The 16696-nt window shown below is 48.7% G+C and overlaps 1 protein-coding gene across 1 annotated transcript in view; it reads right to left on the bottom strand.

Annotated features, from left to right (window-relative positions):
* Positions 1 to 6063, bottom strand: part of ERO1A (endoplasmic reticulum oxidoreductase 1 alpha) — a 39672-nt gene extending 33609 nt beyond the window's left edge. The window contains exon 1 of the mRNA XM_079958637.1: positions 5801 to 6063. Coding sequence (XP_079814763.1) covers positions 5801 to 5896 — 96 coding nt within the window. The 5' untranslated portion in view covers positions 5897 to 6063. The remainder of the gene's footprint in view (positions 1 to 5800) is intronic.
* Positions 6064 to 16696: the final 10633 nt, after the last annotated feature.

The raw sequence follows: 16696 nt of genomic DNA, 5'->3' as shown, positions 1-16696 counted from the left end.
AGCGTTCGCAACCCACAGCGTTCGCAACCCGTGCCTGTGCAACCCGAAAAAACACAACCTGAAGCGGCTGTAACCTGAGGTATGACTGTAAAAGAATGTGTGTTTTTATTTAAAATACATCTCTGGGTTATTTGTGGGGCACAGAAATTCGTTCATATATTTTCCCCCAAATATAGTCCGGCCCCCCACAAGGTCTGAGGGACAGTGGACCAGCCCCCTGCTGAAAAAGTTTGCTGACCCCTGGTGTATCCCTTCTATACCTCTAAGTTTCTCTCTCTCTCTCTCTCTCTCTCTCTCTCTCTCTCTTTCTCTCCAGGAGAGAAGGAATCTGCTCCCCTCCCCTCCCAGCCTTGCAAATGAGTCAACCAGCAGACACACCGGCTGGCAGCAAGGAACTTTTGCACAGACACACAACACATAATTAACTTGCAGAATGCACTCCCTCGAGATGTGGCAACAGCACAATAGCTTGGGTGTGATGTTCAAACGAAAGGATGAGTCAGAACGCAAGCTCTGTTAGCTGGGGCGCCCCCAACTAAATTGAGCCTCCATGGTCAGAGGCACTGTACCTACAGATGTTGGAGTCAGATGCTGGGCAGAAAACACAGGACGCATTTTCATCATGGCCAACTGGAGAAATTTAGCCGTCGCCTGATAGATAATGGACGCTGGGCGTACCTAGCTCTGACCAAGCAAAGCGATCTTTAGATTCTTATTCACCAGACCAATCAACTAATTAAAGAATTTATTATTTTTAATCACTCGCCATCAACAAAATATGCGTATGTATTTGTTTTTAAAATGTTTTTGGTGTTTTTTTGCATTTTATTATTATTCATTTATTGAATTTATATCCTGCCCTTCCTCCCGAAGGAGTTTTTAACGCCGTTGTATTTTTATTTCTCCCTCTCCCAAGGCTTACACTAAATTCTCACAACAACCCCGCAAGGTTTGTCACTCAGGCAAGCAGCGATTGAAAACCAGGCCTGCCTAAAACCTCAATATAGATTGCTTTCTGAAATATGAAAGGAAGTCAAGTTGCAATTTAAGGAAATGGAGTCCCTTCCTCCTGTATCAGCTTCTACAATTGCAAGTTGCTCCCAGCGGTGAATTAGCGAAAGCTTTTGGGCACAATCCTGACTCCCCATCCTGTCAGAAAGGCTTTATGGAGCATGGCAGCGGCAACAGAAGGTGGAGGTCCTGCTCTCATGATGACGGCGAGACCGGTTTGGGATCCACCAGATCCCAGGCTAGCTCAGTCCCACCTCTGCCCTTGGAACGCCCCATTTCAGGACTTTTCACTGGGCCATACTGAGGGGGTGGGTGGTCAGAGTATATAATATCCCACCTGTGGGCCTCCCAGTTGCCCACGTTCATGGAATCACAGAGGATGAGTTAACCCAACCCCATGAAATGCAAGAATCACACCTTGGGAGATCACTTGCATCCAGCCCAGGAAATCTCGGAAGCGACTTTGCAGCACACAGGTCAAAAAGGAAGTTTTCAAACGCCAGAAAGATGCCAAACCCGACATGCTTCCTGTTCAAGTTCAGTGCCAGATTTGCGCATAGCTGTCAACCTTCCTTTTTTTGCGGGAAATTCCCTTATTCCAGTGCCGTTTCCCGCTGCTTTCCCAGATTGTTAGATATCCCGTAGACTGTCCCCGGGACAGGCGAGGCTGCTGATCCCTTATTTTCAAATCTGAAAGTTGACAGCTATGGATTTGCGTATAAGCTAAAGCTTAAAGGTAAAGGGACCCCTGGCCATTAGGTCCAGTCGTAGCCGACTCTGGGGTTGCGGCGCTCATCTCGCTTTACTGGCTGAGGGAGCCGGCATACAGCTTCCCGTTGCTCGGTCCCTGCTCCTGCCAACCTAGCAGTTCGAAAGTACATCAAAGCGCAAGTAGATAAATAGGTACCGCTCTGGCGGGAAGGTAAACGTCGTTTCCGTGCGCTGCTCTGGTTCGCCAGAAGCGGCTTAGTCATGCTGGCCACATGACCCGGAAGCTGTACACTGGCTCCCTCGGCCAATAAAGCGAGATGAGCGCCGCAACCCCAGTCGGCCACGACTGGGCCTAATGGTCAGGGGTCCCTTTACCTTTACTTTCCCACCCACAGCAAAGGGCAACCCCCAATGACCAAGCGCAACAGCAGGACCCTAGCTCTGGAAAGACCTGCCCTGTCTTGAACCCGTGTCAATCTCTTTCTAGCAGTTGCTGAGGATGCACACTTTTTCGCAACCTTTTCTCACACTGGCCAACCAGATGCCACTTCTGGGAAACCTGCAATCAGGATTCGAACACAAGACCCCTCTCCCTTCCCATGGCTACCAGCAACTGACTTCCAGAAGCATTGCTGTCTCTGTTTGGCCACTCCATTATTTTTGCTCTCGTTTCATGGCAATCACATGCAGAATGTTCTTGCATGTGTTTTTTTTTTTATGATCAATGTGATTTTATGATCTATGCAACCCAGCCTGGGTGGGATCTTTTGGGCAAAGGGTAAATAAATCCACCAGCTCAATGGCAACTTAGGGGCAACTTCTCAAGAGTAAATACATTTACGAGGGAGATTTCTCCTGGGTAAATGCAGCCCACAGGGAGGGGTTTTCCACCAGGCAATGCAGTCTAGTACTGTATTGTCTACCACCCAGGAAAGGACACATTTCAGAACGGCTGACGTAATTGCTCACACACTACGCCACCTCTGTTTACACCTTCTGCATTTCCTTCTCCACCACTCTGTCATTTGCACATTAAGAGAGTTCAAAAGAACATATTAAAGAACTCCAGGCACCTGCACACACACACACACACACACACACAAAGAAAAAGCATTGCAAGTGACAGAGGAATAACTTATTAGTCTTAAAGGTAAAGGTAAAGGTACCCCTGCCCGTACGGGCCAGTCTTGACAGACTCTGGGGTTGTGCGCCCATCTCACTTAAGAGGCCAGGGGCCAGCGCTGTCCGGAGACACTTCCGGGTCACGTGGCCAGCGTGACATCGCTGCTCTGGCGAGCCAGAGCCGCACACGGAAACGCCGTTTACCTTCCCGCTGGTAAGCGGTCCCTATTTATCTACTTGCACCCGGAGGTGCTTTCGAACTGCTAGGTTGGCAGGCGCTGGGACCGAGCAGCGGGAGCGCACCCCGCCGCAGGGATTCGAACCACCGACCTTTCGATCGGCAAGTCCTAGGCGCTGAGGCTTTAACCCACAGCGCCACCTGCGTCCCTTTATTAGTCTTAGTCACCCCCTATAAAAAGAACTCAGCAAACAGATGGAGGAGAAGGCCATGGAGAAAATAGGGAGAAATTTCTGTTACGGCTAAAACGGCAAGCATTGTTAATTCAAGAAAAGCTGGACGGGAGATCAGAGTCAAACCAGGAGGATTTGGGGCAGTGACTGTCTGTTTACCAGACTACAATTCTATGGGCGGCATCCAATGAAGCAGTCCTGTTGGTGCAATATTTCTAATTGTACCACAGAACTGTTCCCTTGCATCCTCTCCAAAGCCTGCTCCAGAGGTTTTCAGGGGAACCCCCAAAACAAATTTAAGGGGTGCACAGAGAAAGGACGGGAAGTTTTGCTTCACAGCCGAAACTCCTCGCACTAACAGTATTACTTTGTTGGAATACCACCTTATGCATCCGATTTCATTTTGCAAAAGGCACATAGACAAAATATTAGAAATCTGAGACAGGAATCTATCCCAGCCTTCCCTAAGCTGGTGAGTTAGGGATGCCCAAAGCAAGAAAAGGGCACAAGGTTGGGGAAAGCTGCAATACTAGGTCTGGATCCCCTGCTCAGTCAAAGACTGAGCAAGCAGTTTGAAGCCTGATCCACTAGGAAGTACCGGTAGATTGTCTGAAATAACAGGGTTGCTATAAGACAGTCTGGCTCTGTTCCATTAAAGTGAGTGCTGCAGGTGATGTCTGGGGCAGGATGAGGGCTGAACAGGGCATGACCTGAAGTAGGGATTGGAATGTACAAAGTAACAATGAAGAGCAGGGGTAGGAAACCTAAGGCCCGGGGGCAGGATCAATCGCCTTCTCAATCTGGCCCGCGGATGGTCCGGGAATCAGCATATTTTTACATGAGTAGAATGTGCCCTTTTATTTAAAATGCATCTCTGGGTTATATGTGGGGCATAGGAATTTGTTCATATTTTTCTTCAAAATACAGTGGTACCTCAGGTTAAGTACTTAATTCGTTCCGGAGGTCCGTTCTTAACCTGAAGCATTACTTTAGCTAATGGGGCCTCCTGCTGCTGCCACGCCGCTGGAGCACGATTTCTGTTCTCATCCTGAAGCAAAGTTCTTAACCTGAGGTACTATTTCTGGGTTAGTGGAGTCTGTAACCTGAAGCGTATGTAACCCGAGGTACCACTGTACTGTATACTCCAGCCCACCACATGGTCTGAGGGATGGCGGACCGCCCCCCGGCTGAAAAAGGTTGCTGACCCCTGAAGAAGAGGGTGCCTCTGGACATATCCAGAGCACCCACCACAACCTACCTAGGGAAGTTTTTAGTGTTTGATGTTGCATTGTGTGTTTACTATTTTTTGTTGGGAGCTGCCCAGAGTGGCTGGAGCAACACAGATGGGCGGCATATACATAAATTTATTATTATTAATTATTATTATTATTATTATTATTACTAAAGGTAAAGGTACCCCTGCCCGTACGGGCCAGTCTTGACAGACTCTGGGGTTGTGCGCCCATCTCACTTAAGAGGCCAGGGGCCAGCGCTGTCCAGAGACACTTCCAGGTCACGTGGCCAGCGTGACATCGCTGCTCTGGCGAGCCAGAGCCGTACACGGAAACGCCGTTTACCTTCCCGCTGGTAAGCGGTCCCTATTTATCTACTTGCACCCGGAGGTGCTTTCGAACTGCTAGGTTGGCAGGCGCTGGGACCGAGCAGCGGGAGCGCACCCCACCGCAGGGATTCGAACCGCCGACCTTTCGATCGGCAAGCCCTAGGCGCTGAGGCTTTAACCCACAGCGCCACCTGCGTCCCCCTATTATTATTATTACTACTACTACACTTTTAGGGGTCTCAGCTTCTACAGTCAAGGCAACACTTCCCAAGGCAGGGTGGAACCCCCGATCTTGCTTTTCTTCACCCCTTCCTTCTTCCCAAAGGCACCAAGGCTCTGGCACCCTCTGCGCGCTTCCTGAAAAGACAGCTCTTCGGGATTTACCGCTGCGTATGTTTAGGATCGGACTGCCAGTTGTCGGCAGGTTGCGCCCTGGGAGTTCCCTGCTCTCGTTGAAAGAAGGAAGGCGCAATTAGCAGCCGGTGTAAGGAGCAGCGCCTTTGGGACTGAGGGCACGCCGAGGAGGAGCTGAACCGCCACCGCAAGTCTCATTAAGCAATGCAAATCATCAATGAATAATGTAATTAAGGAGAAGGAGATCAACAGTGATTTGCGTCTCCTAAAGATTAACGAGAGAAGCTCAGCCAAAAAGCAAAAAAAAAAAAAAAACCTTTCCAAGGAGAGGCGCGTGGAAAAGGAAACGCGACCCCCGAACGTCTCCAACCCATCACCAATTCAGCTCCTGAATCCAGACCGCCATCGTGGCCTGAGCATGTGCAGAGTGCCTTCAGAGGATGGGGGCTCCGGGACCAGTTCTCCCCCTCGGCTGTTTACAGCGCAACCCGAATCCCCAACCGGATCGGATCCCTTTCCTCCGGAGCAGACCCCGTGGCGCTGCGTTTTTACGCACCAGGCGCTCCCCGAGACCCGCGGCAGGCGAGGGTGGGGAGCGCGCGGATGGGGGCGCGCGCGCGCGACACTCACCTGGCAGAAGCAGCGCTGCTCGGCGGAGCCCGGCGGTTGCGCGCAAGTTGCGCAGCCCAGGAGGAGAGGCACGAGGAAGGCGAGAAGCGGCTGCATGGCTGCGCGCGAGTGATGTGGCTCTGCCGGGCGGCTCAGCTCCGAAGCGCCGGCGGCGGGGCGGCTCCGTCCCGCCTCCTGCCTCCGCCTCCTGCCGGTGGACGTGCGGCCCGGCCCGCAGGCGAGGAGCGGCGCGGCCGGCGGGTTTCCCCGGCCTGATCTGGCCCGGCCTCATTGGCGGAGGAAGCCGCCCGGCCCCGCCTGGCCGGCGCGCCGGACGTTGCCAGGCGCACGCTTGCTCCCGAGGAAGCCGCATGCGTGCACTGCATCACCCGGCGCTATTTCGGAGCGGACGCAAGCCTTCATTGGAGCCAATTTGATTCCCTCCCCTTTTTTCTTATTCCTTTCTCCTCCTGTGATGAGGCTGCATTTTAATATTTTAATGTTTCAATATTGTATTTTAATCTTGTTTTTAAGTTGTATTCATGCAACTTGTTTTTATTATTGCTTGTTAGCCGCCCTGAGCCCGGCCTTGGCTGGGGAGGGCGGGGTATAAATAAATTATTATTATTATTATTATTATTATTATTAATTCAGTTTGGCGAATTAAATGGGAATTGTAGAACGCAAACAAAAGCATACATTTCCTACAGAGACACGAAAAGCTATCCAATCTTAGAAGCCCTGGGGAAGGCAGCAATTCAGATGTCCAGGAAACAACTTTTAGAAGGCAGCCCTGCATAGTGAAGTTTTTAATGTTTGGTGGTTTATTATGTTTTTATATGTGTTGGAAGCTGCCCGGAGTAGGCAACCCAGTCAGATGGGTGGGGTACAAACAATAACAACAACAACAACAACAATAATAATAATAGAGGTAAAGGTACCCCTGCCCGTACGGGCCAGTCTTGACAGACTCTGGGGTTGTGCGCCCATCTCACTTAAGAGGCCAGGGGCCAGCACTGTCCGGAGACACTTCCGGGTCACGTGGCCAGCGTGACATCGCTGCTCTGGCGAGCCAGAGTCGCACACGGAAACGCCGTTTACCTTCCCGCTGGTAAGCGGTCCCTATTTATCTACTTGCACCCGGAGGTGCTTTTGAACTGCTAGGTTGGCAGGCGCTGGGACCGAGCAGCGGGAGCGCACCCCGCCGCAGGGATTCGAACCGCCGACCTTTCGATCGGCAAGTCCTAGGCGCTGAGGCTTTAACCCACAGCGCCACCTGCGTCCCTAATAATAATAATAATTGTTAATAAATTGTTGTTGTTGTATTTCAGCAGGGAGAAGCCCAGGAGGAAGTGATGGCTTTAAAAGAGAAAGGGTCATGGATGGCTACAAGCCACAGTTGGAGGCAGGAAATGCTTCTGAATACTAATTGTTGGAATGGAAACCACAGCAAGGGAAAAAGGGCTCTTGTGCCGGAATCCTTCTCCCTGGTTTCCCACAGACATCTGGTTGGCCTCTGTGAGAAGAGGATGCTGGGATAGATGGGCCTGTTCTTATTGTGGCTACTAGCCGCAATGGCTGTGGCCCCATTTGCACTGTGCATACAGCAACTTTAAATAGGTAATCATGGCTTCTCCAAAGAATCCTCAGGGCTGTGATTTATTTACTATTTCATAAACTCTATATACCACTTGGTTTTTAAATATAATAATATAATAATAATTAAATTATTTATTATTTATACCCCACCCATCTGGCTGGGTTTCCTGAGCCACTCTGGGCAGCTTCCAAATACAATAGTCTATTAAACATTAAAAGCTTCCCTAAACAGGGCTGCCTTCAGATGTCTTCTAAAAACTAGACTGGAGACTGGGAGCAGCTGCCGAGGCCACATAACACCAGTTACGAAAGACCTACACTGGCTCCCAGTACGTTTCCGGGCTCAATTCAAAGTGTTGGTGCTGACCTTGAAAGCCCTAAAGGGCCTCGGCCCAGTAGACCTGAAGGAGCTTCTCCACCCCCATCATTCAGCCCAGACACTGAGGTCCAGCTCTGATGGCCTTCTGGTGGTTCCCTCACTGTGAGAAGCCAAGTTACAGGGAACCAGGCAGAGGGCTTCTCGGTGGTGGTGCCCGCCCTGTGGAACGCCTTCCCATCAGATGTCAAAGAAATAAACAACTATCTGACTTTTAGAAGACTATTATTATAGTTGCTGCATTCTGAAAAACAGCCTCAACATGGTTTGCAAAAAGGATAAAACAATAAAATTATTAGGGAAAGCAATCAAAACATTCCAAAAATTAACACCAGCTATAAATGAGGGGTGGAATCTTCAATATAAACATATAAAATGTTTTTAGCAGGTGCCAATAAGAGTTCAGTGAAGATGCCTACCTGATGTCAATAACCGGGAGTTCCAAAGTGTAGGTACAGCCATGCGGAAAAATCAATTTCCTACAAATGTGGAACAGGTATTCTGTGGCACCTATAGCAGGGCTAGTTCTGCAGATCAAACTGGATTAGTGGGCATTTGTGGGGTAAGGTGACCTCATAGTTAAATTTGTCCCCAACGCTTTGTATACTTGCACCTTGAGTTTGACCTTGTCATTTGTTACAGGTGCGGTGAGCTGCTGAGAGACGCCTATTCCCTTCCCAGATCTACAATTCCCGGATCTACAATGTTTGAACAATCAATCCCTCTTCCCAGGGAACTCTCGGGGAGTTGTAGAGCAGGGAGGGGAACAGGGTCTCCTAACAATAGTCTAACAAATGTATAGTCGGATGGGGACCCTACCCTTAGAGTCAGTTTTGCTGGAAACAGGTGGAGAGAGAGATGCTTTTGGACTCAGGTCCTGTTTCGGGGAACACAAGAAGAGCCTTCGGGATCAGGCCAAGAGCGCGTCTACTCCTGTGTAAGTGTGCATCAAATTGCCACCTTAATTCTAAGAAGAAGAAGAAGAGTTTGGACTTGATATCCCGCTTTATCACTACCTGAAGGAGTCTCAAAGCGGCTAATATTCTCCTTTCCCTTCCTCCCCCACAACAAACACTCTGTGAGGTGAGTGGGGCTGAGAGACTTCAGAGAAGTGTGACTGGCCCAAGGTCACCTAGCAGCTGCATGTGGAGGAGCGGAGACACAAACCCAGTTCACCAGATTACGAGTCTATCACTCTTAACCACTATACCACACCTGCTCTTCACACACACATTGGCATGCATTTACTGCCCAGTCTTTGTTGTTGTTGTTTAGTCGTTTAGTCGTGTCCGACTCTTCGTGACCCCATGGACCAGAGAACGCCAGGCACTCCTGTCCTCCACTGCCCCCCGCAGCTTGGTCAGACTCATGCTGGTAACCTCGAAAACACTATCCAACCATCTCGTCCTCTGTCGCCCCCTTCTCCTTGTGCCCTCCATCTTTCCCAACATCAGGGTCTTCTCCAGGGAGTCTTCTCTTCTCATGAGGTGGCCAAAGTACTGGAGCCTCAGCTTCACAATCTGTCCTTCCAGTGAGCACTCAGGGCTGATTTCCTTCAGAATGGAGAGGTTTGATCTTCTTACAGTCCATGGGACTCTCAAGAGTTTCCTCCAGCACCATAATTCAAAAGCATCAATTCTTTGGCGATCAGCCTTCTTTATGGTCCAGCTCTCACTTCCATACATCACTACTGGGAAAACCATAGCTTTAACTATACGGACCTTTGTTGGCAAGGTGATGTCTCTACTTCTCAAGATGCTGTCTAGGCCTGTCATTGCCCTTCTCCCAAGAAGCAGGCGTCTTTTAATTTCGTGGCTGCTGTCACCATCTGCAGTGATCATGGAGCCCAAGAAAGTAAAATCTCTCACTGCCTCCATTTCTTCCCCTTCTATTTGCCAGGAGGTGATGGGACCAGTAGCCATGATCTTCGTTTTTTTGATGTTGAGCTTCAGACCATATTTTGCACTCTCCTCTTTCACCCTCAATAAAAGGTTCTTTAATTCCTCCTCACTTTCTGCCATCAAGGTTGTGTCATCTGCATATCTGAGGTTGTTGATATTTCTTCCGGCAATCTTAATTCCGGCTAGGGATTCATCCAGCCCAGCCTTTCGCATGATGAATTCTGCATATAAGTTAAATAAGCAGGGAGACAAAATGCAGCCTTGTCGTACTCCTTTCCCAATTTTGAACCAGTCAGTTGTTCCATATCCAGTTCTAACTGTAGCTTCTTGTCCCACATAGCGATTTCTCAGGAGACAGATGAGGTGATCATCTTATGCCCAGTCTTATGCCTGCTTAAACTCCACTGAGTTCAACAGAACTTGCTCAGAGGTAACTGAGTACGCAAGGGTGGAATTGGTCCTGGGATTTGGTTGTGGGTCACAATTTGGGCAACTGGCATTGGAAAGAAAGCACACCCTGGAATTGTGAGATGCCAGGGACTGTGTGCTGCAATGAGCAATCTTTGCATCAGCTCTTAAATGCAACCTTGTGGGCCAACTTGCTGATGCATCAGGGCGTGTTAATGATTAATAGCAGAGCCGTGAATGTGCCGGCTGGTCTATCAAGGACAGCTCACAATGGCACCTGCAGATTGGATAAATGCAAATTAGAAGGAACCATCATAAGGTGGATACACAACCAGCTGGGAGGTAGCTACACCCATCGGGTAGTAATTTATAAATCCCTGTCATTCCAGGTGGAGGTAACAACCCATGCAGAGCCGTCTTTCCCATTGGTCTTAGTGGTTTGCTGCGCCAGGGCGCCAGCCTCTCAGGGGCGCCCTAGTGAGTGGGGGAGTTGCGCAGCTTTGCCGGCAGCCTCCCCTTTCCCTGCACACCTGCCAGCTGCGCCCCTCCGACTATATGGCTGGCGGGAGTGCAGCTTCCTTCCCAAGCCTCCGCAGGAGGAGAGTGAACCCCGCAGAGAAGAAGAGGAGGAGTTTGGATTTGATATCCCACTTTATCACTACCCTAAGGAATCTCTAAGGGACGTGAGTGGCGTTGTGGGTTAAACCACAGAGCCTAGGACTTGCCGATCAGAAGGTCGGCAGTTCGAATCCCCGCAACGGGATGAGCTCCCGTTGCTCGGTCCCTGCTCCTGCCAACCTAGCAGTTCAAAAGCACGTCACAGTGCAAGTAGATAAATAGGTACCGCTCCGGCGGGAAGGTAAACAGCGTTTCCATGCACTGCTCTGGTTCGCCAGAAGCGGCTTAATCATGCTAGCCACATGACCCGGAAACTGTCTGCGGACAAACGCCAGCTTCCTTGGCCAATAAAAGCGAGATGAGCGCCGCAACCCCAGAGTCGGTCATGACTGGACCTAATGGTCAGGGGTCCTTTTACCTTTAAGGAGTCTCAAAGTGGCCAACATTCTCCTTTCCCTTCCTCCCCCACAACAAACACTCTGTGAGGTGAGTGGGGCTGAGAGACTTCAGAGAAGTGTGACTGGCCCAAGATCACCCAGCAGCTGCATGTGGAGGAGCGGGGAAGCGAACCCAGTTCACCAGATTATGAGTCCACCGCTCTTAACCACTGCACCACGCTGGCTCTCCCACCTTCCCTCCCAAGCCTCTGCATATGCTTAAGACCGCCCTGCTCCCGGTCGTTGTCCTCCTGCTTCCTGGCAAAAGGTTGCCTTCTCGGGTGCCCCAATGCCGGAGAGCATGTCCGCCAGCATGTTTTCCTTCTTGATTGCTGCCACCACACTGGGGATTGGGGCGGTGGGGGAGGCAGAGGACATTTTCCACCGCCCCTCCCTTGTTTTGGACTTGCTGGGGGAGGTGCTGGAGGGATCTTTGCACCACGGCTCCAGATATCCTTAAGACGGACCTGAATCCATAGTCCTATTGCCTCTGTCCCAGGTCAAATGTTGTTCAATATTTTCATCAATGTCTGCGGTACAGGATTTTGGAATATGCATGCTGTATTTACATATACAAACAAATTCAATAAACACACAAGACTTAACTGGTTGTACGTTTGAAAAAAACAATATACACCATTCATTGTATTGAATTGTAGATTTCAACAGAAGTAGCTCATAAAGTTCAACGAAAAATCTAGAAGACCCAGTGGATCAGTTCATTCTCTAATCAGTTTATGCATAAGGTCCGTACATGTGAAAATGTCTATTCCACCTGCCTGTTCATAGAGTCCAACAATCCACATGAAAGATTGCTGCAGTTCCACAGAATCCTTTCACAGAGTCTAATATTAGCCTTGTTCCACCATCTTAGGCTTCATCAGTAGTACCAACTCATATGTGATATCACAGGACAGTGGATCTTATAGCATAGTAGTAGCTGCTGTTGAAATCTACAATTCCATACAATAATAACAATAATAATACTAATAATTTTTATTTATACCCTGCCCTCCCCAGTCAAGGCCGGGCTCAGGGTGGCTAACAAGCAATAATAAAAATAAGTTGAATGAATACAACTTAAAAACAAAATTAAAATACAACATTAAAATATTGAAACATTAAAATATTAAAATGTAGCCTCATCGCAGGAGGAGAAAGGAAACGAAAAAAGAAAGGGGGAGGGAATCAAATTGGCTCCAAGCCAAAGGCCAGGCGGAACAACTCTGTCTTACAGGCCCTGCGGAAAGAAATCAGATACCGCAGGCCCCTGGTCTCATGAGACAGAGCGTTCCACCAGGCCGGGGCCAGTGTTGAAAAGGCCCTGGCTCTGGTTGAAGCCAATCTAACTTCCTTAGGGCCCGGGACCACTAGGGTCTTGCTATTTATGGACCTTGAGGCTCTTCGTGGGGCAGACCGGGAGAGGCGGTCCCGTAGGTACGAGGGTCCTAGGCTGTGAATATACAATGAATAAAGGTAAAAGGTAAAGGTACCCCTGCCCGTACGGGCCAGTCTTGACAGACTCTGGGGTTGTGCGCCCATCTCACTTAAGAGGCCAGGGGCCAGCGCTGTCCGGAGACACTTCCGGGTCACGTGGCCAGCGTGCCATCGCTGCTCTGGCGAGCCAGAGCCGCACACGGAAACGCCGTTTACCTTCCCGCTGGTAAGCGGTCCCTATTTATCTACTTGCACCTGGAGGTGCTTTTGAACTGCTAGGTCGGCAGGCGCTGGGACCGAGCAGCGGGAGCGCACCCCGCCGCAGGGATTCGAACCGCCAACCTTTCGATCGGCAAGCCCTAGGCGCTGAGGCTTTAACCCACAGCGCCACCTGCGTCCCTATACAATGAATAGTATATATTATTTCTTCAAACGTACAGCCGGTTATGTTGTGTGTGTTTATTGTATCTACATATATGACACAAAACAAGCAAGAATTGCAAACACTATAGAGGACGGCACACACTGTACTGTATTATTAGGGGAAAGGCAGTGGCTCAATGGCAGAACATGTGTTTTGCATGCAGAAGGTCTCAAATTCAATCCCTGGCATCTCCAGGTAGGGCCGGGAGGGAGCCCCACCTGTAGTTCTGTAGTTTAAGGGTGCTGGGAAGTGTAGTTTTGTGAGGGCGCTGCTCCCAGGATTCTTCAAACTGAGGACCATCTCTATGATGCAGGGCGCATCGTGGCAACTGTAGATATTCCCCGTGGCTTACAGGACTGTGGTTGCTTGTTTATCTATTACATCCGCTGTGTTATTGTTGTTGACTCTTTTCCTTGGGGCTTGCTTTTCTAATGCTTATGAGATGACTTGCTTCAGGCGCTCCAAGAACAGAGCAGGTAGACAGGAAATGCATCTTTGAGAAATAGCAAAAGGGTGTGCACACACCAGAGGACAGCAGTACTCATTGCACCAGTAGTTCTTTCACCAGGGTCCCAATTCTCTCTTCTTCTTTTTTTATTAATTTTTAAGAAAGTTTTTCATTTACAAATTATTTAAACACATTCATATTCCACATATTACAATTTCTTTTTTGACTTCCACCCACTCCCCCCGCAATCCTCATACTTTTATATTTGTTCCGCATTTCCTTTATAATTATATTGCCAGTTTATAAATCTTTACAGCTCCTTTCCCTTTTACAATACCCTTTCTGTTTCACAAAGCCTCTTTAAATCCGACTAGCGTTGTCTGTTCATCACAAATATTTTCCAGATAAGTCGTAAACTTTCTCCAGTCCTGAGTGAACTTGTGATCTTTCTGGTATCTAATTTTTCCTGTCATTTTATCTAATTCTGCAAAATCCATAAGTTTCCGCCTCCATTCTTCCAATGTCGGTAATTCCTCTTGTTTCCATTTTTGGGCCATTAAAATTCTTGCCGCTGTCACTGCATATTGAAAAAGTTTATAGTCACTTCTGTTGATTTCTCTTCCTGTAATTCCTAACAAAAAAGCTTCTGGTTTCTTCACAAACGTATATTTAAACATCTTTTTCAACTCATTATAAATCATTTCCCAGAAGCCCTTTACCTTCTTACACTCTCACCACATATGGTAAAACGACCCTTCCTTTTCTTTACATTTCCAACACTTATTGAAATGTTTTATACATTTTTGCAAGTTTAACCGGGGTCCCAATTCTCAAGGAGAACCTCTCCTCCTGAATTCAGTAAACACTTTCCAGTTGCTGCCAGTCTCCCATAATGGAGGCAGTACATGCTTCTCAATACCAGATGCTGGAATTCACAGGAGGGGAGAGAGGCCTTGTGACCAAATTCTGCTTGCGGGTTTCCCACAGGCTGGACCCCGTATGTACAGGATGCCCCATCCAATCTGTAACCAGACTGGACCCTGCTTTGTTGTTGTTTAGTTGTTTAGTCGTGTCCGACTCTTCATGACCCCCTGGACCAGAGCACGCCAGGCACTCCTGTCTTCCACTGCCTCCCGCAGTTTGGTCAAACTCATGCTGGTCGCTTCGAGAACACTGTCCCACCATCTCATCCTCTGTCATCCCCTTCTCCTTGTGCCCTCCATCTTTCCCAACATCAGGGTCTTTTCCAGGGAGTCTTCTCTTCTCATGAGGTGGCCAAAGTCTTGGAGCCTCAGCTTCACGATCTGTCCTTCCAGTGAGCACTCAGGGCTGATTTCCTTCAGAATGGAGAGGTTTGATCTTCTTGCAATCCATGGGACTCTCAAGAGTTTCCTCCAGCACCATAATTCATAAGCATCCATTCTTCGGCGATCAGCCTTCTTGATGGTCCAGCTCTCACTTCCATACATCACTACTGGGAAAACCATAGCTTTGACTATACGGACCTTGGACCCTGCTTAGGTATTGCAAATGTGCTAGCAGTTTCATTGCTGCACCACTAGATTACAAACATCGCAGTATGCATAAGGTTGCAACACACTCCACTCCAATATCTAAGCAGTGTGGGATTCCAGGCATTCCATTAGCTTTGCTCAGGGTCTGTGTTTCCTTTTAGAAATGACGCACAGCAGATATATGGTTTATTGACACACATATACAGCACTTGCTGATTCCAGGGGATTAGAAGCGTCTAGCACACAACGTAATACATACAATTAAAAAAAAAAAGTCCTAGTGAATGCAGCCAGACTTACATCAGAGTAAGCTCACAGAGAAGTGCGTTGCATGGCTTATGGCAGGGCCTAACAGCATAACTGCGATGAAGACACGATGCCTGAAGCAGGGCCAGATTTAGGTTTGTGATGAGCCCTAAACTACTAAAGGTAATGGGGCCCTTTATATGTCCAGCTGTCCTTTGTCAACAACAAATTGTCACTGTTTTTTGTGTTGAACATATGCTATATGGTAATTTATGGACCTAATAGGTATCCAAAGCCATTTGAACATAACAGTCCATGCAGAATGTAGGCACCCTATATATAAAAGGTAAAGGTAAAGGTACCCCTGCCCGTACGGGCCAGTCTTGACAGACTCTGGGGTTGTGCGCCCATCTCACTTAAGAGGCCAGGGGCCAGCGCTGTCCGGAGACACTTCCGGGTCACGTGGCCAGCGTGACATCGCTGCTCTGGCGAGCCAGAGCCGCACACGGAAACGCCGTTTACCTTCCCGCTGGTAAGCGGTCCCTATTTATCTACTTGCACCCGGAGGTGCTTTCGAACTGCTAGGTTGGCAGGCGCTGGGACCGAGCAGCGGGAGCGCACCCCGCCGCAGGGATTCGAACCGCCGACCTTTCGATCGGCAAGTCCTAGGCGCTGAGGCTTTAACCCACAGCGCCACCTGCGTCCCTATACCCTATATATAGATAGGAGCAAACCAGTGATATTTGAGGGAGCAAGCTAGCAGGCGGGGCCCATGACTTACATCATGGGAGCCTACACAACACAAAACATGGTTGCTGTATGTAGGTTTTATTTTATTTTTTATCCTATATTTTGGAAATGTACATCCAGGTTTTTCCCCCTTTAATTTTTTGGGGGGCCCCAAAGAGTGGAGCCCTAAGCTACAGCTTGTTTAGCTTGTACGTAAATCCGGCACTGGAGGTCTCATTTCTTGTGCCTGCCTTCTGAGTACATGCGACCGACTTCTCTAGAACACATTGCAACATGGCTAAAAATGATATTTCTCAGACAATTGCTTATGGGATACAAGGAGGGATGCTTTCAACAGCTATTTCAACGCCCTTTTGGCTAGGAGGAGCTGCTTTTGAAACCCCAGTGGGAACCTAAGAAGAAGAAGAGCCTGCGGAATCAGACCCTCTGGGGGTCCTTCCAACTCTACTATTCTGGTGATTCTACCATTCTACCCTCCCAGCAACCTCAGGCAAATGCCTTGACCTGAAGCTAGCCAGTCTTTAGCTGCAATTCCCACACTGCAAGCGGGTCAGACTAGATGGCCCCGGGGAGACCCTTTGAAATAGACAATTCTCCCACCCGTAAGGTCACCTCCTTTTCAGGGCAGGAGAATAACAATTTATTAATTTCCAAAAATAACATAACGATAGAAGAAAAAATAAAAATAACAACAACACTACATTGGAAAAAGAAAAGAAAACACCGTGAACAAATTTTTAAGTCATAATTTTGCTTGAC

The sequence above is a fragment of the Podarcis cretensis genome (genome assembly GCF_951804945.1).
Source record: "Podarcis cretensis genome assembly, chromosome: 1".
NCBI lineage: Eukaryota > Metazoa > Chordata > Lepidosauria > Squamata > Lacertidae > Podarcis > Podarcis cretensis.
This window is presented reverse-complemented; position numbering and strand designations above follow the sequence as displayed.